Here is a 26,772-nt window from a genome sequence, read left to right on the forward strand (position 1 = left end):
CATTTTAACTGAAGTTGAAAGTTAAAAATCCGGAAATGGAACATAATAGGAGTAATATTAAACCTAATATTTAAGCTAAATGAGACCTGATGAGTGTAAAACAAAGAATTATGTTTTTACATGATGCAGTCTATGAGAAAGACAATACCCACATCATAAGTGGACACCAGGTCCTTGTAGTCCAAAATTTAACATTGTCATCTTTGACAACCAAAAATGTGATGTCCACACATGTGGACGCTAGGTAAAAGGAGGTTAATGTGCTATAAAATAGCCACGTCAAAAAAATGAACATGCTGCACTGCACTGTCATTGTATTTATTTTAATTTGACATTGACATCTGGGTTCCCCCCCAAAAAACATGTTAAAGTTTTAACTCGAATTGATCATACCTTGCTTTCTCGGGCTAAACTAGGTAGTACACGTTGACAGAATGCCACAATGGTCACAGTGCAATAAAAGTATGCAACTCATTATAGGTGTGACACCTGTTTTTTTAGTGGGTAGAGCCATCGATTGCGAAAGAAAGACTAATAAGTAATAAGAAAGGATAATTTATTACTCAGCGTTTTGTCACTTTCTCAGGATGGATTTGTGTCTGCTATCATTTTAAAGTTGTGTTTCGTAGCTCTTTTAAACGTGCCAACTTGTAGAATTGGCTAATCAGGAGGGAGCAGCTTGCTGTTAAAGAAAAAGTTGTTCTTTAATGGATTTCAACTGTACATGGGCAAATAATGCAAAACACTTGTGCCACAAAAGTCACTAGTCAATTTTAGACATGACACTGGCAACCATTGCTTTTCCTCATCCTGAATTAAATGTTATACATACATTTGGAGTTTTCACTTGCTATTGACATAAAGAATAAATCTCCATAAATTAAACAATTGTGTCATAAATCGTCTGAACAATAATAAATCTTAACCCACAAAGCAACGCTGACAGTTGTGTTCAGAGTGGGAATCTTGCCGTTGCCGTTGATTGAGCGACTTCCGAGTTTTGACACTCCAAACAACTTTGGCTTTCCCTCCAGTGATCAGGTACTAAACATGGCGACACCTGTCGATACGCGGATTTCACACTGCTTGGCAAATTTCATCACAAACAATCAATCGTACAAAAAAAGGCAGAAATCAAAATGATCATGGAAGGAGAATAGTTGGGTGTCGTTTGATTTGGCAAGCCAAAGCAGATCCTGTACACGAATAAAAGAGGACGGATGGGACTGAAGAATTCATTTCATTTGTGTCAAAGCAACAGCAAAACGTCTGAAAGTTTGCCTCACATTTGCTGTTTAACGTTGCTTTGAAATTCAAACAAAGATCTCTTGAGGCACTGCATGCTCCAGTCTTCTTTAAATATGACCCAAAAACGAAGAAAACGGTGTCCTGACCTCAGCGGTCCTCAGTCGTGCCACTAGGACTGCTCTGTTATGAATACAGCTGATCTCGCGTCCCGCATCCAATCCTCAGAAAAAGGCCTACATTTACTCAAATGGGGAAATGCTTTGTTTTGGTGAGACAATCCGTGATTGGTGATAGGACAGCAAAACTCAAAAAGAGACCCGCTGGCCTTGGCACTGGGCATGTCTGGTGACAGATAGAGGAGGAAGATGACGGGGACAATGGGGCCAAGCGGGTGAATACACTTCTACCGGTCCTTCAGCTCCCTGGTCACACGCTTGGTGATTCGACCGCAGAGCAGCCCCATCAGAAAGAGGACACATATGCTTAGCGTGATCATCAGGAGGATGTAGTTCTTGGAGGGCGATGTCATCACCTGCACTGCCAGGTCCGACAAACCCTCTGCCGGTGCCACCTGCATGACAAAGGAGCATGGTGTGAAACATTTTATAAATATATCTTATATATATTATATATAGCAATATATACATTTTCTCAGATACAAGCCACCCCTGCGTATAAGCCGCACCCTTAAAAGTGCCTTAAAATGTTACAATTTCTCACATAAGGTTTTCAATAGGGTGTACACGTGTTACTTTGAAGGGAAAATCTTAAGAAAAATCATCGCACATGGTATTTCTAAGATATTGTATCAATCCAAAGGGTCGTCTGCTAGATTTCACATTTCTAAAGGGTGTTGTCTAAATGTGGACGAATTAAAAAAGGAAGTCATAATCATAGGGGAAACTTGAAAAGCGGATTTTCAGAAAAATAAGAAAGGCGCAAAAACAAATATGGATAAATACAGGAAAAAAACTGATACCAATTCATCCAGTAATGGTTTATTTCTTACTGAAAACCAGAAAATAACCAACAAATAGTAAATATTAATTTGCCCACATCTACTGGTAAAAAAAAGTATAGCAACGCTCCATGTCTTGTGCGCGTATAAGCCGTACCCTTGAATCAGTATTTTTTTTTTTTAGTTACAAAACAGCTTATAAGCGAGGAAATACGGTAAATAGAGTGCTACCTCTATTTACGAATGCTTCTACATACAAACTTTTCAGGTCACCAAACCCTTGGATAAACAAATTACTGTTCCAATATACAAATAAGATCCCATTTACAAAATCCCCCAAAACATAAATACATTTCCTGTATCCGTTATGTTATTTTGAAATTGTCATGGTAGCATTGCATTCTGTTTGAAAATGTCCCAACACTCTACTGGCCTCCCATTGGCTGGCTCACAAGCACTTCATTCGACCTTTTGTCCGAGAAGGAGAAAAACTCCTTGGCATGGCCTCACTGTGATTTCAAATAACAAGGTTGTCACTAAACAAAGAATATTACTCATTTGGCTAGATGAGGAAGAAATTGCAGGAGATAGAGTAATTGGTCGATTATTTCTGGAAAAAGTACGTAAGAAACAGGTAATTAATTATAAAACAGAAAAATGTTGATTAAAAAAAGCTCTATTTAATGCTGTTGTTTAGAATTCCTAATTTGAAGTTGTTTAGGTGCTTGTGTGCACGCCATTAGTATGTTGCGTTAGCTTCCTTTTTAAACTTATTCACCTTCACAAACGAATAGAAAATGTTTGTTTTTCATTTTTATACATAATAATGTTCTTACTATTTTCATCCAAAATTGTGCCACTTTGATTTTTAAAAAGTTATTTTTTTTGGGAAGACTGTGGAACCAATTAGGGAGTTTACATATAAAGTACTGCTATACTTACAAAAAAAAACAACCTAATTATTACATAAGTACCGGTACTGGTTGTGTAATAGAAACAATTTGCTCATGTTAGTAGTCACCTTAGCAGCGTAGCTCCACATGTCAATGCGATCTTGAAGTCTTTTCTTACACTCGGGCTGCAGGCGAACTCTCTTGTCCTGCAAGGCCTCCATCAGACAGGACATTTCTGTGTGTCAAGAAGAACAACAATGCCGCAGGTCCTTCTGCCGTATATGTTGGAATATTTCAAGTGAAAAGTGGAAGAGCACCCACGTCTTCCCCTGCCTGGCGTGATGGCAGCACAGTGATGTTTGAGATCCAAGGCGCAGGCTGTGTGGAGTACCGGGTCCACAAATATGTCTGCTTTACTCTCTTTTAGCATGTTCAAAACCTCCTGCAAACAAGCACAACAAAAAGGGGGAAAGAATACAGAGCACAATTGGCAATCTCTCTTATCCTGTCAATGAAGATACTGTGATTAGATAGTTTGATTTATTTGACAAAAATGTTTTTCAACATTTATCTATTGTGCCACCTGACTCAAGTGCAGGCAGTGTGGGATCGATTCCCACCAAGTGGCATTATGCTACGACTGACTGGCAAACAGTTTAGGGTCTATGCCACCTGTCACTCAAATTTGGTTGAGATAGGTTCCAGCGCCCCGTGACCAGAAAAAGCAGTGTTGGAAATAAATATTATATTAAGTTTAACTAAATTGTTAATTCATCTTCCACGCCACTTGTCCTCACAGGGGTGCTGCTGCCATCACATCGATCTACATAGTTTTAACTTGGGTATGAATGCCACTTAATTTCTTCCAATGTTTGTTGGCATTATAGATCGACCGATTATCTGCGGCGATATTTGGCAATTTGACGTAATTCGTATCTGCCTTTTTTTTTTTTTTACTCGATCGGCCAATATGTAGAAATCAATTCAAAACAGGGTTATTTGGGCTCAGATATGGCCACGCTTCTCTTCCTCCTTCTGTTTCATGCTCAATTCACAGTTATGCCTATCATAAACCACTTGTCACACCCGCTCGTTATGGCACATTATATCTTGTACATATTAAGAGACTTGCAACTATGGTTCAGTTCGGCACCATTGATGGTACATAATGAGATGCAGCTGAACTGCCCTCCCTCTGAACTCCGAGGACTCCCGGTATTTAATTTTACCAATCCTTGTCCTATGTAATGAGCAAGGTTTCTCAATTTAAATGCATTTTTAAGAGTGTTGTTCTTAGCTTTACCTTTTTACATGCCTCCTGTTTGATTTTAAGCAGGTTGACTTTCAGACACTCTTCCACCTGACCCGTCTGCTCTTGAGCAGCCGCCTCCTCCGCACAAAGTCGGGAGATCTGGAAGAGGAAATGCAATGCCAAAAAAAAAAAATAACTCAACAAAACTGGTCAAGGTTTTTTTTTGTCAATGAGTAGTAGATGCGGATACCTCGTCTGAGCAGTGCATCTGTAGTTGCGGGTCCAGTCTGTAGTCCAGAGCCGACTCCTGGAGAATAACTCGAATCTGGTCTTCGCAGTCGGCAGACAATCTCTGAAGCGAAAAGACCGCCGTTGGGTGATGTAAAAAAAGTCTGGCTTTGGCTAACGTAAGGCCCACTGTAAATGTATTTCTATTGGACTGACCTGGTCGCCGTATTTGAGTTTGAGGCAGGCAATCACTTGACCCTCCAACTCGTTGTCCTCGCTTGCCTTATTAATGATGGATTGGCAGAATTTGGGGATGTCCGCTCGGCACGCTTTCCTTAGCACTGGATTCAGCCTGTAGTCTGGAGAATGGAGTACGTTCAAATACGCGTCTGAGTCTTACATAGCTGATTTGTCCAGTGCAATAGTGTACCTGTGTTTTGCGTAATTTGTCGCTTGGTGATCATTTGTTTGCACTTGGGATCCATCAGCTCACTGTTCTTGTTCTGTTTCAAACACTGGAGAACGTTCCTGGCATCGGCTTCGGTGCAGAACCTCTGCGGAAGTGAGTTCGGATATTCAAAGGTGGGATTCACAAAGTACAAATATTTGACAACTGCCTGCATAATTCCTTTCCTTTTTTGTCTATTGGTGAAGAAATACACAAATAAAAGCTATATATTTCCAGGAAGTGGCTGCCTAACTTTGCATATTTAACATTTTCTTCATTATTAGATGTCTAAGAAATTTACAATGTTCATAGATAACTAAATAATTTGAGCAACTGTCTTTTATATGAATGTATGTGATTTGCTAGGACTGCCATTATTAAAGTGAACTGAACACCAGTGGGTTAGCTGCACCAATGGCTGGTAAAGAGAATTTTCAGATTTGGTGACCTTTTATCCGAGTGGCATTCACCAGCGCTGCTTACAAAAATACAGCTTAATATCTAATTTTCTAATGTTTTTCAAATAATTTCCTCTTGTCAGTAGTTCATTCTAACCCTGGTGCTGACTACAAATCAAAGAAATACAAAACACAAACAGTAAATAAACTGTTACATGTTCGTTTTGTGGGCCTAGCTAACACGTTTTCACTGCTTGACACAACTGATGAGAACACAAGTGTCATTGAAAAGGAAGTGAGAACTCTACTTTCAAAATATATGAACTTTTTGACAATGTCCAGAAGGTAAAACTTATTTAGTATAAGTTAAAATGGCGTGCCATAGACAAAAACTTTCAGTATTTTAATTTTGTTTAATGTAAATTGCTGGGAAAAAAAACGTACAAAATGAGTATTTAGTAGTTTGGTAAAAAAACTGGTGTGGTGAACTACGGACGAATCGTTGTATTTGACAGCTCTGCCTCACCTTGATCATCTGCTTGCAGACTCTCATAAGTTGGTAATCAAGTTCTGGGTCAGTCATTTCAGCCTCCTGCAGTCTGAAGATCCGCTGATGGCACCGCTGACTGAGTTGCTTCTTCTGCTCCTTCAGACACTCAATCATCTGTCGAGGATGGGGAACAGCGTGTCATTGAACGGCTTTAAAGACTCGGGTGCCAATTTTCCTATTCTTACCTGAGCATTGCCAAATGCCACATTAGGACACAGACGACTGATGTCGGATTTACACGGATCATACAGCTCTGGTTCCAACCTTATATCTTCTGACTAGAAGAGGCATTGCAAATCGTGGATGTGCGTTTGGTTCAATAAGCAGAAATTCATTTTTTGATAGGCTATCATAAAATTATCAACCATTTCCAGCTCCTCCACACGCAGCTGTTTACGACATTTCAGGGAGACCCGCTGCTCTCTGCCCTCTTGGAGTGTGTCGTTCCTCACAGTGGTGCTAAGGCAGATGACCACATCCACCCTAGATGGGAGACAAGATCATTAATGATTTGCTACCGGATGAGATGATTCCATTTTTTTTTATCCACATGGGCAAATTAATAGTGAAGCCATAAAAGTCCTTGAACGAGAGACTGCACTGCAGTCTAATTATTTGTGACAGGGAGAAAATATAGCTCAACACAACACATCAAACTGTAAAATACATACTTCTTTTTAATATTAGGACACAAACGAAGCACATCTTCTTTACAAGCCATCTTGAACTTATATGAGAAGCGGAAGTCCTTCATCTGAATCTTTACCAGGAGACAAGAGATGAAATAATTAAAGACAGAACTCCCAATGAGTTTTTAGTAACCAAAATTGGAGAAGAAAATTTACAGAAACAAGTGAAAAAATAGCCACATTTTTAACATAATAAAACCACGTCCAAACATGTATGAAAAAGCAATCACTCTTAACTTTCACTGAGGTGAAAGCTTTTCAGCAAGCTTTGCAGATCAAAAGACACTCACCAGCTGAAAGTGTGTGACGCCAACTGAACACTTTTCATTCATCTCCCTTTGGTGTTTATTCTGGACCAAACATTCCATTAGGTCACCCGTGTCAATTTGGTTGTCAGCTAAATCCTGCATACACACACACACAGACACTCAACAAAAGGCTTATTGTTTTCGACTCTAGCACTTGAGTTTTAGGAGCTATCAATTGCAAGGAAAATTCAACCAAAACAGGCAAGTCAAGTTGAGTGTGCTCAGAAAAAAGGTAGAAATGTTCTCACGTGGCAGTGGGCCTGGATCATGGGCTCGCACGCTCTGATTAGCAGTGCATCTATTTGAATGTCCTGTGGGAAATAAAGTGTCAGAGTAAAGTTGTAACAGTCTAAGAGTTGATTTAATGATCGCAGCCTACTATCCAATTGAACACGTTACTGACCTCTGACTCCAATTCTGTCAGGTTGCCCACAACATCCCTGCAAGCGGACACCAGATCTTCCAAATGTTCTTGCAGACACTCCAGCTCCTAAAAAGCATTTGCCAAATAGCCCCTTTTCAGTAGTCTCTTTTTATCCTTGTCAAATATGCAAAACTAAGGACAGCCAAACACCAAAGTAACTCATATTTACAGTTGTGGTCATATGTTTACATACACAACATAAAGTCATGACTCTCTTGAGTTTCCAGTTATTTGTACAACTCTATTTTTTTCTGATAAAGTGATTGGAACGGATACTTTGTCACAAAAAACATTCATGCAGTTTGGTTCTTTTATGACTTTATTATGGGAAAACAGAAAAAGGTGATCGAATCTGCTGGGTCAAAAATATACATACAGCAGCGCTAATATTTAGTAACATGTCCCTTGGCCATTTTCACTTCAATTAGGCGCTTTTGGTAGCCATCCACAAGCTTCTGGTTGAATCTTTGACCACTCCTCTTGACAGAATCTGTGCAGTTCAGTTAAATCTGATGGCTTTCTGACATTGACTTGTTTCTTCAGCATTGTCCACAAGTTCTCAATGGGATTTAAGTCAAGACTTTAGGAAGGCCATTCGAAAACCTTAATTCTAGCCTAATTTAGCCATTCCATTACCGCTTTTGATGTGTTTGGGGTCATTTTCCTGTTGGAACACCCAACTGCACCCAAGACCCAATTGGGCTGATGACTTTAGGTTATCTTGACAAATTTGAAGGTAATCCGCCTTCTTCACTATCTCATTTACTCTCTGTGAAGCACCAGTTCCATTGGTAGCAAACAGCCCCACAGCATAATACTACTACCACCGTGCTAGACGGTGGTGGGCATGGTGTACTTGGGGTTAAAGGCCTCATCTTTTCTCCTCCAAACATATTGCTGGGCATTGTGGCCAAATATCATTGTCCATGTGATCAGCAGCAAACTTCAGTCGAGCCTTAAGGTGCCGCTTTTTGAGCAGGGGCTTCCTTCTTGCATGGGAGCCTCTCAGTCCATGGAGATGCAAAACACGCTTGACTGTGGACACTGACACCTGTGTTCCAGCAACTTCAAATGCTTGGCGTTTTGGTGATTGTCGGTTGAATCTTCACCCTCCTGACCAATTTCCTCTGCAGAAGGGGATAGCTTGCATTTTCTTTCTGATTGTGGCAGTGACAAAACAGTGCCATGCACTTTATTCTTACAACCAATTGTTTGCACAGTTGCTCTTGGGAATTGCAGGTGCTTTGAAATGGCTTCAAGTGATTTTCCTGACTTGTCAAGGATTCACTTTTTCAGATCCATGCTGAGCTCCTTTGATTGGATTGGATTGGATTGGATAACTTTATTCATCCCGTAATTGGGAAATTTCTTTGTTGCAATAGGAAGAGGGTGAGGATGCAGGAATAGGAAAGGCATTATACACAAATGGGTACTTAATAGTAAGTTAATAAATAAATACATGAATAAATATATAAATAGGTAACTGTGTTGGTGAGATATATATATATATATATATATATACATACACATACATATATATACAAGCACATCTACACTGTATCCGAATTCAGGAGGTCCTAACCCACAGCCTTTTTTAAGTTAAGGAGCCTGACAGCTGATGGGAGGAAGGATCTGCGGAAGCGCTCCTTCCTGCAGTGAGGGTACCGCAGTCTACTGCTAAAGGAGCTTCGAAGGGACTCCACCGACTCGTGCAGGGGGTGGGAGGTGCTGTCCATGATGGACCTCATCCTGGTCAGCATCCTCCGCTCTCCCACTTCCTCCACAGAGTCCAAAGGACAGCCCAGAACAGAGCTGGCCCTCCTGATCAGCTTGTTCAGCCTGTTCCTGTCCCTCTCCGTGCTCCCACTTCCCCAACAGACCACTGCATAAAACACAGTAGATGCCACCACAGTGTCATAGAAGGTCCTCAACAGTGACCTGCACACACCAAAGGACCGTAGGCTCCTCAACAGGTAGAGGCGGCTCTGGCCCCTTCTGTACAGGGCATCTATGTTTGTGGACCAGTCTAGTTTGCTGTTGAGGTGAACACCCAGGTACTTCAAGTTCTCCACGATTTCAATGTCTTTACCCTGGATGTTCACCTGAGTGGTCTGTTGAGGTGTCCTCCGAAAGTCAACGACCATTTCCTTTGTCTTACTGGTGTTGATGTGCAGGTGGTTTTGCCTACACCAGTCGACAAAGGCTGTGATGACTCCCCTGTACTCCAGGTCGTTCCCGTCAGTCACTCGTCCAACAATGGCGGTGTCATCGGAGAATTTCTGGAGGTGGCAGGTGTCTGTATTATGTTTAAAGTCTGACGTGTAGAGGGAGAAGAGGAGTGGGGAAAGCACTGTGCCTTGTGGGGACCCCGTGCTGCAAGTTACCACATCAGACGTACAGTCCTGGAGTCTCACATATTGTGGTCTGTTGGTGAGGAAGTCGATGATCCATGCAGCTAGGTGGTTCCTTACTCCAGCCACCTCCAGTTTCCCTCTCAGAAGGACCGGCTGAATGGTGTTGAATGCACTGGAGAGGTCAAAAAACATCATTCTCACCGTGCTTCCCGAGTTCTCCAGGTGTGAAAGAGACCTGTGCATCAGGTAGGTGGTAGCATCTTCCACACCAATGCCTGGACGATAGGCGAACTGCAGAGGGTCCAGCTCTGCATTCATCAGGGGGCTCAGGTGGTTGAGGATGATCCTCTCTAGTGTCTTGATCAGGTGAGAGGTTAGTGCTACCGGCCTGAAGTGGTTTGGCTCCCTGGGGTTCGCAGTCTTTGGGACTGGGACCACGCAGGAAGTTTTCCACAAGGTGGGGACCTTCTGCAGACTGAGGCTGAGGTTGAAAATATGCAGAATCACTGTGCCAAGCTGATCCGCACACTCTCTCAGTAGTCTGGAGCTGAGGCCGTCCGGACCGGTAGCCTTCCTTGCCTCGATCTTCTTTAGTTGTTTCCCATTGTAGCATTTGTGGGTGTTTGCTTCCAATGAGCCCTATTTAAATGGCCTCAGAGAAGTCACCAGTTGTAGTCACTGACAAGAAGTTAAGAGGTCATGCTATGAAGCTCATTTCACTGATAAAACTTTCTAAGCCACCAAAATTGCTAATTCGTGTTACTGTATGTATATTTTGACCCAGCAGATTTGATCCCTTTTCTGTTAACCCATAATAAAGTCATAAAAGAAACACGTTTCATGAATGTTTTTTGTGACAAAGAAGTATCTGTTCCAAGCACACTGTCAGAGAAAAACAGAGTTGTAGCAATAACTGGAAACTCAAAAGAGCCATGACATTATGTTCTTCACAATTGTATGTAAACTTTTGACCACAACTGTATATCAGAGAGAGAAGATACAGTCCATAATGTCGGGCAAAAGCAGAATCTATATTTTTGGGATTAGGGTTAGGGTATCAGGGAAGGAAATGTTTATCAAACCTGACCTGTCCAGTGTCGGTCTTCTCACTGCACCACTTGCCAAGATCCGTCATGCAGCGCTTCTGCAGCTCAGGGTCGAGTTTCACATCTAGCGCTCTTTGGTGGAGAATTCGCTGAACTTCCACTTTGCAGTCTCGTGATAACTGTAAACATAATACAGTCGATACATTTGAGACAGCGAGAATAAGACCCAATTTCGTAAAGCAGGGTTTCCTAATACGTTGATCGCGAGCTAACAGTTGATCTCTAAGGTACTATTGGTAGATCGCCTGACAGTAGGATTTAAACCAAGAATTGGATTTGTAATAAAATTTTATATGGGACTTGAGCTGGGAAACAGCGCTATCGCAAGTCCAAGCATAATTACAACCTGCTTACACTATACACCAGTGGTCCCCAAACTATTCCAGAAAGGGCCGCAATGGGTGCAGGTTTTCATTCCAACCTGTAAACCTTTCCACCAATCTGGTATTCTAGAAGTGCAATCAGTGGATTGCAGTCAGGTGTTTCTTTTTTCAGCAGAAACCTCATTGGTTAAACTGTTTGCGTTGGATTAGTTGGTTGGAACATTTACCTGTTCAGTTAAAAAGAGGTAACAGTTTGGGAATTTAAATTACTGACAGAACTTGGAATCACTCCAATAGAACGTCAAAGTCAGTTTAGTCTTTCAGGATTTATACCCTAATAAAGTTCATACCCGACGGCCCTGCTCCTCAGTGCGGTAGGCGTGGCGATAGAGGCAGGAGAAGACGGCGCCTGGCGGCATTAACTCGCTGGTCTCATTCCAACCGTGCGTGTGACAAAGTCGTGCAGCATCACCTTGGCACTTCTTGTACAATATAGGGTCCAATCTGGGGGGGGATACACCATCCATTAAATAGTCATTCAACTTATCTTTGAAAGTTTGGTATGTAAAACAAATTAGAGCTGCAACTAACAATAATTTACCTAATGAACTAATCGGACGAATAATTCAACAATTAATCAATTAGTTGGATAAATGGTTTTGGGTTAATAACCTTCGCAATTGATTAGTCTTCTCTTTATTATCGCGACTTCACCTAACGCAAATTCAGTTTTTTGCATTTATTTTGCTATTAATTATTTTTTTTTTTTAAGTTCAGAAAAATGTGAAAATACGAGCTTAAACTTGCAAGCAGAAGCCACTCCCCTGTCTTCTGTTTGCTACTAGAACTCAGCACTGAAGAAGGGAAAAAATGTAGTTATAATAGGGGTGACCCTACTTAGCAATGTTTCCATTATCGCGGCCATGTCTACATTAACTGTGTTTTTGGAGGTCTTACTGTAATAGAAATAAACAATTAAAAAAAGTTATGGGTTGTAAGCATTCTTTAAGTTAGAGTGAACCCCAAATGAATAACTACTTTCTTTAAAATGTATATTTCACTTGTCTATGTACATAAATCGTGTTCAAATGTTCAGTTAAATCCAGTTTCTGAGTATGAAAAAATGCCCTGTGATTGGCTGCAATTTACTTTACTTTTAACCACATTATTACACACTAATGCACTTGCAACAATTTTCTTGCAACTAGATGAGGTCATCAGGAGTCATTAGGCTACATGATGACAAAGTCAAAGATTATTAAAACATTAGCATCCCCACATTTCAATGAATGGCAGACTAGAAAAAACAATTAGATTCTTACTTAATGTACACATGATTAAAGGCAGATTGGAAGCAAAAATTAGGTGCATACTGCCGCCTACTGTACAAGAGTGTATATCACCTAATGCCCCACCTTGATTTCCCCCATGCGCTTGAGCACATTGAATACACCCGTAAATAGATGGCAACCATAATTGATAAACAAATTCATTGACAACAGATGTAATAATCCATTCGTTTTTGCATCTTTAGACTAAACATGTACTTAAACACTATATGAAGGGTAACACACTCACTTCCAGTCTCTTGATATGAAATACTGAAGCTCCAAAAGTCGGTGCTCACAGTCCTCAACCATCTTTTCTGTGTAAAGATGCTCCATCAGACAAGACAAGATCCTACACATGCACAACAGAAATGAAAGTACTTCTGCTTTCATCTGGATGACATTACTAATCTTTAGGTATATATTTTGTGCACACGCCTTACATTGGGTCTCCATTGCGGATATGTTTGCAGGCTGTCTGGATGACTGACTCGCAGGCCTCATTGAGCGCTCGGTCGATCCTGTAGTCAGCACCAGGGTCAGCTGACTGAATCAGAGTCTGAAGCTGCAGTGGAAGCAAAGTTGATGAAAATGGTAGAGAGAGGCAGATAGAAAAGATTTGCTCAATAAGAATTTATATAAAATCTGATTATGTAGAGGTTACAAATCTCATTTGTAACTATTTGGTGCCCACAAACAAACACATGCCAAAACTTTTTAAAGCAAATGTTCCAACCACTGTTTCTGTATTTATTCCCTTGTGTATTTGCCACGACTTACAGCACTCTGGCAAACCCCATCGACTGAGGCACTGCGGTCACCACGGCCGATCCTCATCAGACAATGCAGTGTGCGGCCTTTTCGGTGAAGACCAGAGCAGTGAGTCTCAATCTCTGCCCGGCAATGCAGTACGATTTCTGGACTGAGAGAGAAATCCTCCATGAGCATCCGCCGATAATCCAGCATTTCACCCTGACACTCGCCAGTGACCGTGCGACCTACACAACACACAAACCAGTAAAATGAATAAAAAAGAAAAGATGTGGACAAATCATTTTTAGAATCATCCTATGACAAAATTACACTGCACTCTGTGACCTTTTTCCCCCCAATGTCAACATGTCATGACCAAAAAAATCATGTCTAACATATTTAAAGAGAACTCCTTAAATGTAAAAGTGCTGTCTTTAGAGCTGAGGATACAGTGTATTATAACTTGATGCACAAACAATTTAACCCTGGCACTCACTCTTTTTTAGGATTTTTTTTAGTTGTTTTAAACTCAAATAGCATTGTTAAACCAAACAGCTTTTAGAATGTGTTTGCTCGCGAAATAATAACATTTCTGATGCATATCTGTTAAAACAATGTTATCTTAAAAAGACAAAAACAGTGGGGGATGTACATTAAATCTTACAACACTCTTCCAGCCTGATTTAATTTGGATTTAAAAGCAAATCATAAAGCACCTTGGTGTAGCTGTGATCTATGCTAAAGTAAGTGAATATTAGGGTAAATATTGGTCTAAAAAGGGTTCAGAAAAGAATTCATAAAAATATGGCTTGTCAGTAAAAGTTTGTTTTCTTGCACCATGTGAAAACACATGTTGAATGTCAGTATCACTGTAAACAGAAAACCCTGTCAATTTTCAATCACCGATTTGTCAAAAAAAAAAACTGGAATTATAATGCATCTTTGGCTGCTATTAGGTCAAGTTGCAAAGTGCCACGACATTAATAGGAAAGGCATGTAAAAATAGAGTTGTGATTGAACCACTTGCAAGAGGATAATCCTTGTTTAATTTTTACATATACAGTGTTCCCCCGCTACTTCGCGGTTTAGCTATCGCGGACTCAGAGCTTCGCGGATTTTTTTGGGGAAAAAAAAATACAAATATTACATTGAAACAACATATTTTACAGTGTTTTGTTATAACATGAATTTCACTCTCTCTACCCATATTCTATATGGTGTATTGTATACAGGGGGGTAAAAAAATAATTAAAAAAAATATATATATTTTTTTGGAATTAAATTCAAATTAAGCATTTTTGAAGGGGAATCCCTACTTTGCGGAAATGCACTTATCGCGGGTGGTCCCGGTTCCCATTGACCGCGATAAGCGAGGGAACACTATACTTATTTAAGGAATGCTATAACAATAAATCACCTCGGTGCACAGCGGCTTCGAGACAAAGAAGCAGGTAAGATAGGCGGGCCTCACGGGCGCGCGGCAGGTTGGTGTCAAGGCTGCAGCGATGCTTCCTCAGGTCGAGTTTACAGGCTTTAGCTAGTGAGTAACTGACTTTGTAGTCTTGAGAGATCAGTTTCTGCCGTGTTGTCAGAGCTTCTCTACACTAGAAGAAAGAAAATATTTCCTGTAAATGATCATCTTTAAATACAACCAAATAGGGCAAAAAGACAAATTGAAAAATGGATGCACCTTTTCGGACATGGCCTCTTCAAACTTGTGGTGGAACAGACACTTGTATACTTTTCCCTCTCCCGCCTGAATCTAGAGTAATGACAATGAAAAACTTCAGTACAAAGATCATATCTGTTAATCATTGACATATATTTTTTTAAACACAATTATTAAATTAAAAAAAGTAATCAACATATAATGTAGGGCTTGTCAAGGGATGCTGTGGGTCCTGGTTTTTGTTACAATCAATTCAGCACAAAGAGTTTAACCAATTGAAGTTTCTGCTAAAACAAGCAGCACCTGACTGCGATCCACTGATTGCAGTTGTAAAATTGCATATTAGTGAAAAGATGCTGTCATGTTTAGTTGGAATGAATCCTGCACTCTTTGCGGCCACTTGTGGAATAGTTTGGAGACAACTGGTATGGTAATGTATAACGTTGTTCATTTTCTTCTTCAATCTCTCAATTTTCTATACTGCTTCCTTTCATTAGGATCAACAATTTTACCTCTGTCTTCCAGAAGTTGATTTAAAATGGAAGGGATTGTTGACAAAAATGTCATTCACACTAAAAACATGTCATTTTCCATTCATTCCAATCACGGTGATTCAAATTCGTACATTCTGGCAGAATCTCTCACGATCGTCTCGACAGGAAAAATAGAGATGTCGATCAAGATGGAAGTCATCTGATGACAGTTCAGCAACACGCAGAATGGCCTTCTGACACTCCTCTTTGATTGGACGAGCTTGATCCTGTTGCTCTACCTCTCTCACAAGAGCCTTTTCCAGACAAGAGATGACTTCTCCTTGGCTGTGGATGTCCTGCCGTGCGATGACAACAACAGCAGTGAAAACAATTCAAATAAAATCAAAAGTACCAAACATGCATTATTGAAGTTCCTTTGTAATTGTGAATCATTCACTTTAACATAAGATCACCTTATGTCCTATGTTGATGCTTCCACAGCGTAGATTGTTAATGTCTTCTTTACATTTGTCCACAAAGCCACAAATTAGTCGGTAGTCACTGAAGATAATACTGGTCATCTTGGTGATGTACTGGTTGCATTGAAACTCGCTGATGTTTCCACGGTGGTCAACCAGGCAAGACACAAGGTAGCCCCTACCACGCTCCTCCTCATTGCACTCCTTTAGCTGTAGGGATTAAATGAGAGGCAATGATTTTTTTAAATTATTGATTTTTATTTTGAATTGCTGAAAAAAGCAAGTTGTTTGGGGTAATACACAATTCACATTTACAATGTGTTCCTAAAATTTACACTTGATGAGGATAAGCTGCATTGAAAATTTCAGGGAAAACATTTATTGTCTCCTTCTACATTATTTACTTTTTTGCATACTTTCCTCATTTTAATGTTAAATCTCATCAAGCAAATGCAAACAATATACACATTTATTTAAACATTTTGCATGTACTGATAAATAAAAGGAAAAATTACTATAACATAACTGGACATTTGTTAATGTACAATGTAATTTTGGCTCAGTTTATCTGTTATTTGTTCAGATAACTTTTGGCACAAACAAGAGCAAAAATAAGAAGTTGTGTAAATAAGTAAAAGCAACCATTTTAGATGATATTATAAATAAATTACAGTTTTGAGAAAAGAAAAGTAATAAAAGAAAAACAAACAATTGTAACAATTATGAACTAACTCTCAATAATAATATGAACACGCTAAATAAAGAAATAAACTTTCCCCATTGGAGCGATATTTATAAACAAAGATTTTTTTAAACAATTATGAACTACATAAACGTAAAAATTTCCTGCAAAAAGCACAGATTTCAAGTGAGTTAATGTATCATGAACCGGATTACCAAAAGGCTGAGACACTAATTAATGTTGAATAATATAGTCAATATTTTACACAGACAAGGAAACTGATAACAAGTCAAATGTTTAAACTGAGAAGATTGACTATTTCCAGGAAAAAAATATGGAGCTGTAGCAGCACGCCTACACTACTTCTTCCATGCATGGGCAGGAATTTTAAACAAGCTCCCCCCCGATAATGAAACTACTATTTGTAAGTGAATGCCATGCCCGCTTGGGTTACAATGCAGAATTGAAATTTTGCATATGACTGACCTCAGCGATGGTGCTCTTGCAAACCTCAATGGCCACTGATTCAAACTTTGGATCCGTGGTAAGGTTAAATTTGTAGTTCCATAGGAGCTGAAAAGGAGAGAGTTTAGTCATTTATTATTTATACATGTGTCATGTTTCCATTATTTCAAGTTATATGAAGGAATTTGTGATGAGAAAAGATGAAATTGCAGTAATCATTAAAAAAAGGCATGGGGACATGGTAGTAAAACAGCACGATGTTTCCTGGTTGCAAACAACTTTGGTTTTCACCCAAATGAAAAAAAAGGGATAATTGGCCATGGCTACTTATTCAGAGTTACAATGTGAGGTAATTGGCAAATTTATTAGACAGATTAAGGAATCATTATTAATAGCCGAATAAAATGTTGTATTGTTTTAGAATAAAATGTGGAAGAGATCAGAAACCTGCATTCAGGCCAAGCAATAATGAAGAATTTCACTTGCATTTTTCACAAACGAATGTACGGTAAAAGACGTTCACTTTTCTGAATAAGCACTGAATGTATTTGCGAAATAATGTAGATCATTTCAAAATTTAAAATAAACCAGTTAACTTCAAAATGCTTTAAAAAAGATTGTTTTTGAAGTTATGGGTACTGACTGTGTTTGTATTTGGCACTATTTGATCAGAAAAGGGTTACACTACTATGTACAACATGTAGCAGTTTGGTTAAAGTGACATTGACAAAGAAAATATATCTGGACAAAGCGTTCACATTAAAGTAGATGATATTTTACTGAAATTAGACAAAGAAAAAGTGTACTTTTCAATCAGCATATTAGTTCATTTATTTATCTTGCCTGCCACTTCTCCTCACAAGGGTTGCAGGGAGGGCTGGACCCTATCCAAGTCAACCAGAGGCACTAGCCCAGAAACACCCTGAACTGGTTGCCAGCCAATCACAAGGTACAATGAAATAGACAACCACTCATGCTCACAATCATGCCGCTACCGAGTGGGACTTGAAGCCAGAATGCCCGGAGTGAGGCGTAATAACTATTGTAACAGGTGGCCTGAATCAGCATATATTCAACAATAAAACATTACTTTTATAAAAATGGTATATTGTGAACAACCTTACATGGGAACAGTGTCACCTCAGGACATTGTTGGTATGTGTAACACCCAGAATATAAGTAAGAGAACAAATGGTGTTGGGTTTGTTTCTGTGAAACATGCAATTAATTTGTCGTCATCCCTTCTATTGATGCAAAAGTGAATATTAGGAAAAAAAAACCTACAGTGGCTAGTGAAAGTATTTAACCCCTTTGAACTTTGAAGTCTTTTTTGTCACATCACAGGCTTCACAGAAAGATATAAAATTACACTAATCCCTCAAATATTGTGGATAATGTAGACCAGACATGGCTGCGATATTGAAAAACGGCGAAGTAGGATTACCCCTATTATTACTATATATGTACCATATTTCTATGTATTTGCCTGTTTGTTGTTGGATCACAGTATGTAGAGAATCAACAAGTGGGACACAATCATGAGGTGGAATTAAATCTATTGGATATTTTAAACATTTAAAGAAATAAAAAACTCAAAAGTGAGGAGTGCAATATTAATCAGCCACTTTACTTTCAGTGCAGCAAAATCACTGCAGAAGTTCATTGAGGATCTCTGAATGATTCAATGTTGACTTATGATGATAAATAGAATCAACCTGTGAAACCTGTAATCATGTCTTCGTATAAATGCACCTGCTCTGTGATAGTCTCAGTTCTGTTTAAACTTCAGAGAGCAACAGGAAGACCAAATACACACCTGGCGGGTCCCAGATACTGTTGTGGAGAAGTTTAAAAATCGATTTGGATACAAAAAGATTTCCCAAACTTTAAACATCACAATGAGCACTGTGCAAGTAAAAATATTGAAAGGGAAGGCATATGAGACCACTACAACCAAAACCAAGCAGTCACGCTAAACCAGGGGTAAGGAACCTATGGCTCGGGAGCCATATGTGGCTCTTTTGACGGGTGCATATAGCTCTCCACTAATTGTGAGGTAAAATATGGAAACCGTTGGTGACAGAGCAGTGTCTCAATAGAAGCTGCATGTCATGTTTGAATAATAATAAGAAGAAGAATCATTATTATTATTATTATTGAAGCCTGAAATGTGGCGAAGTGTTGAAAACCTCTGGTGGGCAAATACTTTCACAAGAAGTATGTACAAGAAGATCGTCCCTTCGTATCTGGATCTCTCGCCTCTTGCCCCTGATTGGCTCAGTTATCCAATGACCGCGTGTTTAGACACTTAAGGTTGGCAGTTTTCAAAGCGCTGGTATAAGTGTTGGGTAATAATAGCTCCTTGAGAAAAGCTACCATCTGGAATATTTGCAGCAATTGTGAGCCCATTAAAAATGATAAACAAACAAACAAACAGATTAAAGAAAGTCTTGTATGGTTCAGACAACATGTTTTTCATTCCAAGTGCAAATACATTGATTTTGTGTACTTACATGGTTGCAGTCAGGAGCCATGTCAGTTTCCTGCAGACACACAAAAAATATATAATCTAAAAACTGCAAAACCGCCATAAAATTTTCAACAAAATATAATTGAGAATGAAATGTACAGAATGTGCTAAAGACCAAATTTCTAGCAGGCCTTAACTCACTCATTATCATATATCAGATTTCATTTGTGTCCACATTTAATATATAAAACAGTATGTATTAAGTGCGATTATATGTATGTATGTCATTTTAAAAGGCTGGTAATGATGCAATGCCATAAACTCAGAATAAGAGAAGAATGTGCCGATTTTCCATTGATATGAGAAGCAAACAGAAATGTTTCATACACCCTACAAATTCTGGATCATCTCAAATATGGTAGGAGATGCTTATCATAGACATCAAAGGAAACAGCGGCACATAATCCAAATCAGTCCAAGATATTACCACCAAAATGGTAAAGGACAGAGCAACAATGCCGAAGACTCTCGGCTGCACCCATATAAATTGCAAATTAGTAAGACTATCAATTTAAGACCTTTTTTTGTGCTCAAAGCCCTGAAACAAAGAATAGATTTATATACTTAAATGATCAAAGAAATGAAACACCACAGGCAAACTGTATCTGAAAGGATTTATGCATAAATGGGATGAGGAAAAGCCTAGTTATCTTGAGACTTTTATGGGACAAGAGATAAGGACAAAAGTCAGGCTAATTACTACTTTATTAATTCATTCATTTTCTGAACTGCTTATCCTCACAAGCGACACGAGAGGGGGGTAACACTAAAATTACACGAATTTAAACCTTCTTGTGCAATAACAAAGGCAAAGAGGGTAATGTATTAAATTGCGGCTTTCGGGGAGAACTTTCTGCTTCACCATACGTATTGGCGAGCCAGCATAGTCACGCATACATTACTCATGTTTTCCGATTATTTCATGTGATGATTATCATCACACGCCTTTTCTTCGCACTAGCCTTCTTTGCCCTGGTTCCATTGTGTTTCCCTTAATTCTGCACTGACGAACAAAAAAAAGGTAACGCTCTGCCCAGTGCTCGTAGAGATTTGCATGAGGGAGCTGCGGCGGGAAAGACGCTAAAATCATAAGAAGCCTCTTGCGGCTTGGCCACCTAGCTTTCTCGAATGCTCGTATCTCAAAATTTGTCTCCCATCTCAAATATTTGCTCGGAATTTTACTCGTATCTCAAACTCCTCGTATGTCAAGGTATTACTGTATTTGAAATAATAAATATATCATGGGGGGTGGGTTATTATCCAATGTTGATTTAGCATCCTAAGGCCATTAGTGAGTTATTATCTCTTAAGCGGCAATGGCCCCACTGCAGCGCACTACTCTCATTTTCTCCGCGCAGTAGCCATCATAGAGCGCACAAAATAAAATCCAAACTTTTTCCCCCTTTCCCCACGATGGCGCCATTTACGCGGTAGTAGCTCTGTCCACTCTTTTTTTTAAATTATATTTTAATGTCTTAATACATTCCTTTTTACTTTACTGTGCAAATAGAAGAACAAGCGGTGAAATCGGGTGAGAACTGTCTAAATCTGCTGTGTGTGTGGTTGTGTGCGTGTGTCAAGTATGTGTGATTGTTTGTCTTCAACCTACACAATGGACTATAAATGGAAATTAGCCCTCGGCTACAATCTTACATATATATGATCATTATCATGAATATAAATATGTTCATTAATATGTGCTATCCCGTATTAAATAAATCAAAGCAAAATCATGGAAACTTGACTATCTCAAGTGACACGTTCAGCAGAAAAGTCCTTTGAACGAGAATGAGAAGTGAGAAGGACAGATGTTTAAAATAAGGTAAAATTTAAGTTGGATTTGTGCATATTCTAATGGCATTTATGAAGATGTTTTATTCATATATTTTTTTAATTCAGTTTCTGAACCGCTTTATCACATAAAAAAAAATCATAAAAAATTCTCATCTCATTTTCTGAACCGCTTTATCCTTATTAGGGTTGTGGGAGGTGCTGGAGCCTATCACCGCTGACTTTGGGCGAGGGGCGCGAGACACTGTATCGGTGGCCAGTCAATCACAGGCCACAAGGAGACGGGCAGCCATATACACTCAGACCCATACCTAGGGACAAATTTAGAGTATTCAATCAGCCTACATTGCATCTTTTTGGTATGTGGAAGGAAAAGAGTACTCTGAGAAAACCCACGCAGGCTCAGGGAGAATATTCAAATTCAACAGAGTTTGACCGACCTGGATTTGAACCCAGTACCCCAGAGCTGTGAGGCCGACGCGCAAACCACTCCTCCGCCGGGCTGCCCATTCATTGAAATTAATCATTACATTTTATTATTACTAAATCATTTATGTGTAGTAGACATGCACCTGCTATTGGAAGTTGTGATACTGGTGTGTGCTCATAGGGAGCAATGATGATGTTGCTCACACTGGGACTCAGTGTACTCAGGGAGGTTGTCTTTCTGCCCAGACAAACAAAAAATTAGAGGGAACATTGGTTGTCTGTCTCCTTGTCTCCTGCGATTGGCACACTGATAATTAATGTCAAGATGTTCATTCATTCTTTTTCTGAACCGCTTTATCCGCACGAGGCTCGCGGGGGTCCCGGAACCCATCCTTGCTGGCGGGGGACACCCTGTATCGGTGGCTAGCCAATCGCAGGGTACAAGCAGACTGTCAACCATTCGCACTCACACCCATACCGAGGGGCAATTTAGAGTGTCCAATCAGCCTATCATGCATGTTTTTAGAATGTGGGAGGAAACCCACCCAGGCCGAGGGAGAACATGCAAACCAGAGGTGGAACGACCAGGATTTCAAAACAGGACCCCAGAGCTTTGAGGCCGACGTGCTAACCATTTAAGCCACCAAGCCAACTGATGTCAAGATGTTTGAAATACAATTATCAAAAAAAAAATTTAAGATTACTGTTTGATTTGTTTATTGTTGATGGAGAATTTAAGAAAAGGCGGGGGAACCAATGTTGCTAATTCAATGTAAAATATGCTGATAGTTATGAAAAATCCAAGTAACGAACCTACTTTTCCGAACAATTGATTTCGTAGGTAGCACTGTATAACCTAAATGCTGTAATATGACGTCTTGCTGCTTTGCATGGTTCATTATGTGAGTGCGTATCTTTCTCAACAGGAATGAGGCAAATTATTAAGAGCCACTTTTCTCTTTGGAAGCGTCAGCTGTTACAAAGCTGAAGCTATGCAATTATCTCAGAAAAGCAGCCTGAGGGGGGCAAGAAAACGTACGTGGTTATGTATTTGTGGACACAAGTGTGTGGGTAAGTCAAGATGCTTGTGAACAGCATGGTGCTGAGGCACCAGATATAGTTTGAACACATATGCACTTGACATACATTCAATATCTACAGTAATACCTTGAGATACGAGCTTACTGCATTCCGGGACCGAATCCGGGCTAAAAAGGCATCTGTTAACAGTTTTTCAGATAACTAAAACCTAAAAAAAACAGGCTGTTGTGGTTAGAAAGGAAAAAACACACAAGTTAGAGTCAAACCTTGAGATATGAGCTAAATGCATTCCGGGACTGAGCTTGTATCTCAATTTACTCGTATCTTAAATCAATGTTTCCCATAGAAATGAACTAAATACAAATTAATTCGTTCCTAGCCTCTAAAAAAAATAAACACCAAAAATCAGGATATGACAGTGGATTTTTTTTCAATTGGTTCTAATTGACCATCTACTATCAGAGTAACAAATAATTAGTGGTTATGATGTTTAATAATAAAATAACATTATATTCAGTACAACGCGGGGTGCGTGCAAGAGAGAAAGAGAGACAAAAACAGACATGTTGGATCGCATTGCGCTTGTAACAGAACATATGTAAACATACATTTAACTTAAATTAAAGGTTCTGGTGGTGTTGATGGATGCCCCTTTTCAGATGCTTGCTTTGCTTTTAAATTCATGTAAATTACGCTGGCTTTTTCGTAAATATTAACGACGCGGTCACGCTATCTCCAGATTAAAAAAAGGCTCTCCATCTCATTATAAATGTTAAGGGGGATCTTGGAAATTATGGTTAGTCTTTGGAAGCCTTGATATCCTAAATATTGTCCTTCTGCTTCAATAAAGGTGCATATTGTTGAAAGACTATCGCATTGGGAGCCAGCTCCGTCACGCATACACCACTCATGATAAAAAAACTGCAATACTCCAACTAGTGCTCATAGAGATCTTTACACGAGGGAGGTGCGGTGAGAAAGACATTGTGTTGCAATCAAAAGCAGCCGCTTGTGTCTCAAAGGCTCATATCTCAAAATTTGTCTCGTATCTCAAGGTAAATATCGGCTCGGAATTTTACTCGTATTTCAAATTCCTCGTATATCGGGCGGGGCACGCGTAAGTCAAGAAATTATTGTATACATATACTAATGTGAGAAATAAATACCATGTTTTTTTAGTATCTAATGCTTAACAAAAGGGTGGGTTGCATTTGTACAAATATAATAATGAAGAAAAAGAATGACATTGTTTATTCTGTCGGCTTGCAGTTCCTTTCATATTGTTTTTTCTGCATTTTGAGGGTTGCCATTTTTTGTTTCAGGTTTGCATCCAGAGCTGTAAGATATAATTTAGACAATGACAAATCACTCGTCAATATTAGGTACACGTAGGGATGTCCTGATACTTTTGCCAATACTTAGCCAGTGCTGAATAGATGTCCATTCATTGAGACGAGTAGAAAAAAATGCTAAATATAATTTAACCCATAAATGATGAATCACATTGTGTCAAGTCAGAAAATGCTCAGTTTTTAAATATTACATAATGCTCAGTTATGATCATTTTTTTTAAAGAGATGTATAGAGACAGATATATTTACTTATTGAGTTTGATTTACAGAAGACAAAAAAACTAAAACAAACAAGAAATGGATCGCATCTGATCTTGTGACCAAATCTAATGCTATCCAACACTCCAAAAATAATTGTGTTGGGCGGTGATACATTTTTTTTTTAATTAAAAAAAAAAAAACTATTTTATACTGAGCATTGGATACGTACATTACTAGGTCCAAATCTGTTAAGCAGAAATAAAAAGCAAAATCTATCAAAAATTTCAAATAATGACAAAACTCCAAAAACACAGGCTACAACAAAGATTTTCACCATGTCTAATTTGCTACATTAGGTTAATGATTGGCCTAAGTGTCTGCTGAGCTCAATATGTGCGTGGTTATGCTGAGCCTGTTGTAAAAGAGCTTACAAACTCCCGTCTCACATGCTTCTGTTTGAGTACGTGTGTGATAGCCTATCACTCTTTGTGGACAAATGGTGATTAAATGTCTATTTTGTCAATGAATGTGTAAAACATAACAGTGGCTCAATTTGTCACCTATTCTAATCAACATTAGTAATACACTCCTGCCCAAGAGAAAATGTATACAGGATGCAAGTTAATATTAAAAAGTCTCAAGACATTCATTACAAGGAAACTTGTTTTCCTTTTCTCTAAAACCCAATATAATGGCCCACTCAAAGTAGATGAATATTTGCTTGGAATTTCGCCCGTATCTCAAATTGCTCGTATGTCGAGGCACTCGTGTGTCAAGGTATTACTGTACAATTGAGCAGTTTCAATTAATTTGCTGAAAAACTACATTATTTTTTATATTCATAGATATACTATATATAGATATAGATATACAACTTACTACGGACTGACTGTCGATATCCCTAAGAACATCCGGAGACCTCCAGGATCTCCGAGGATATCCAACCCCCCCAAAGTACGCCGTAGACGGCGAAGAGAAAGGAGGCAGGGGAGCGGATGTCGGGCGGCCATTGCGGTTGGGCTACGACAACAACCACTCCGAGCCCCGCTTCCTAGTATCTTTTTGACAAACGCCCGATCCATTGCCCACAATTTTTGGCGTGGATCTGCCTTCTACAGGCGAACTGAGGGAGGGTAAGTAAGAAGACAGTGAGAGGTAAGTGATACATTTTATTCTTGTTAGCATCGGTGAGGCAACAAGAGGTGATGCGATGTTTCCATCGTGGCGGAGTGCTAACAAGTCTGAATATGTCAGTTAAGGGGTCTTGCCTGGGATGGCGGACCAGTGGAGAAGCACTATACAATTTCGTCATACGCAGCTGAGGGTATGATGACTACTAGGCTTTTTGTCAAGTCAACGATGACGACAATGCCTATGTCTGATTAAAGATACTATATCTCTGAGAGAACAATTGCTCATCTCATCTCACTAGGGTCGTGGGGGGTGCCGGAGCTGATCCCATCTGACTCCGGGCCAGAGGTGGGGGACACCCTGAATCGGTGGCCATTAGGGTCCAATCAGCCTACCATGCATGTTTTTGGAATGTGGGAGAAAACCGGAGTACCCACGCTGGCCCGGGGAGAACATGTAAACTTCACACAGGTAGATCGACCTGGGTTTGAACCCAGGACTCCAGAGCTGTTAGGCCGTCCCACTAACCACTCGCTCCACCAGGACGCCTGAGAACAATTACATGCTCTTCCAGGAGAAGGTACCATTATTGTTGGGTGTTTATTGTGAAATTTGTATATCCTAGGCTCAAATATATATGTACAAAATATTGTTGTAAAAATTCTGGAATGGACAGTGGTGGGAGATAATGACCTCAAAATACTCTTCTACAGCATGCAATAGGCTTGAGGAAATTATTTTTTCGGTGAAGTGTGCTTTAAGTTAAGCACGTGCTCTTCCCCAAGATGTGCATCAGTGGACTAATGCAGTTTCGCCTTTACCTCCATGTCCATTTGACAGAACATTACCACCATCAAAATCACGACAACGGCCCGAGACAGCATCGGCGGCGGCCTCAGCTTACCTCTCTGCGGTCCTGCAGACACTCGAGCACGGACAAGTTATTGGCCCAGGTGTGTTTGGGGCAAAGTCGGGTCAGGTCCTCTCTGCAGGCCTCCTCCTCTGACAGCTTCCAACCGGTCGTCCTTCGAGGCTGGGAGGCCCCGGCGGCTGCGGCTGCGGCAGGTGCATCCTTGGCTTGTGGCTCACTGACTTTGAGGACGACCGGGTTGTTCGCAGGCTCGGCAGGACCGCTGGCAACCTTTAAGCCGAAGACGGAGTCGAAGCTGCAGAGACACACGTATGATAACAGCAGTAGAAGCAGAGGAGAGCGACGGTACGTCGCCATCTTCACACCACTGTTAAGCTAGCTTTAGTAGGAGGACAACA

At 39.8% G+C, this 26,772-nt stretch overlaps 1 protein-coding gene across 1 annotated transcript; it reads right to left on the bottom strand.

Annotated features, from left to right (window-relative positions):
- Positions 1–679: 679 nt before the first annotated feature.
- LOC144194759 (Golgi apparatus protein 1-like) lies at positions 680–26,772 on the bottom strand. Its single transcript, XM_077714040.1, has 26 exons — positions 26,408–26,772; positions 19,542–19,571; positions 17,050–17,136; positions 15,876–16,091; positions 15,555–15,758; positions 14,951–15,022; positions 14,678–14,864; positions 13,288–13,505; positions 12,951–13,072; positions 12,758–12,859; positions 11,530–11,683; positions 10,838–10,975; positions 7,376–7,462; positions 7,221–7,283; positions 6,955–7,068; positions 6,647–6,735; positions 6,341–6,458; positions 6,161–6,253; positions 5,952–6,089; positions 5,010–5,133; positions 4,796–4,938; positions 4,602–4,703; positions 4,403–4,510; positions 3,421–3,541; positions 3,228–3,334; positions 680–1,819 (listed from the first exon to the last, which is right to left on the bottom strand). The coding sequence occupies exons 1-26, from the start codon at positions 26,729–26,731 to the stop codon at positions 1,652–1,654; spliced, it is 3,429 nt and encodes a 1,142-aa protein (XP_077570166.1). The 5' UTR covers positions 26,732–26,772; the 3' UTR covers positions 680–1,651.

The sequence above is a fragment of the Stigmatopora nigra genome, chromosome 3 (genome assembly GCF_051989575.1).
Source record: "Stigmatopora nigra isolate UIUO_SnigA chromosome 3, RoL_Snig_1.1, whole genome shotgun sequence".
Taxonomy (NCBI): domain Eukaryota; kingdom Metazoa; phylum Chordata; class Actinopteri; order Syngnathiformes; family Syngnathidae; genus Stigmatopora; species Stigmatopora nigra.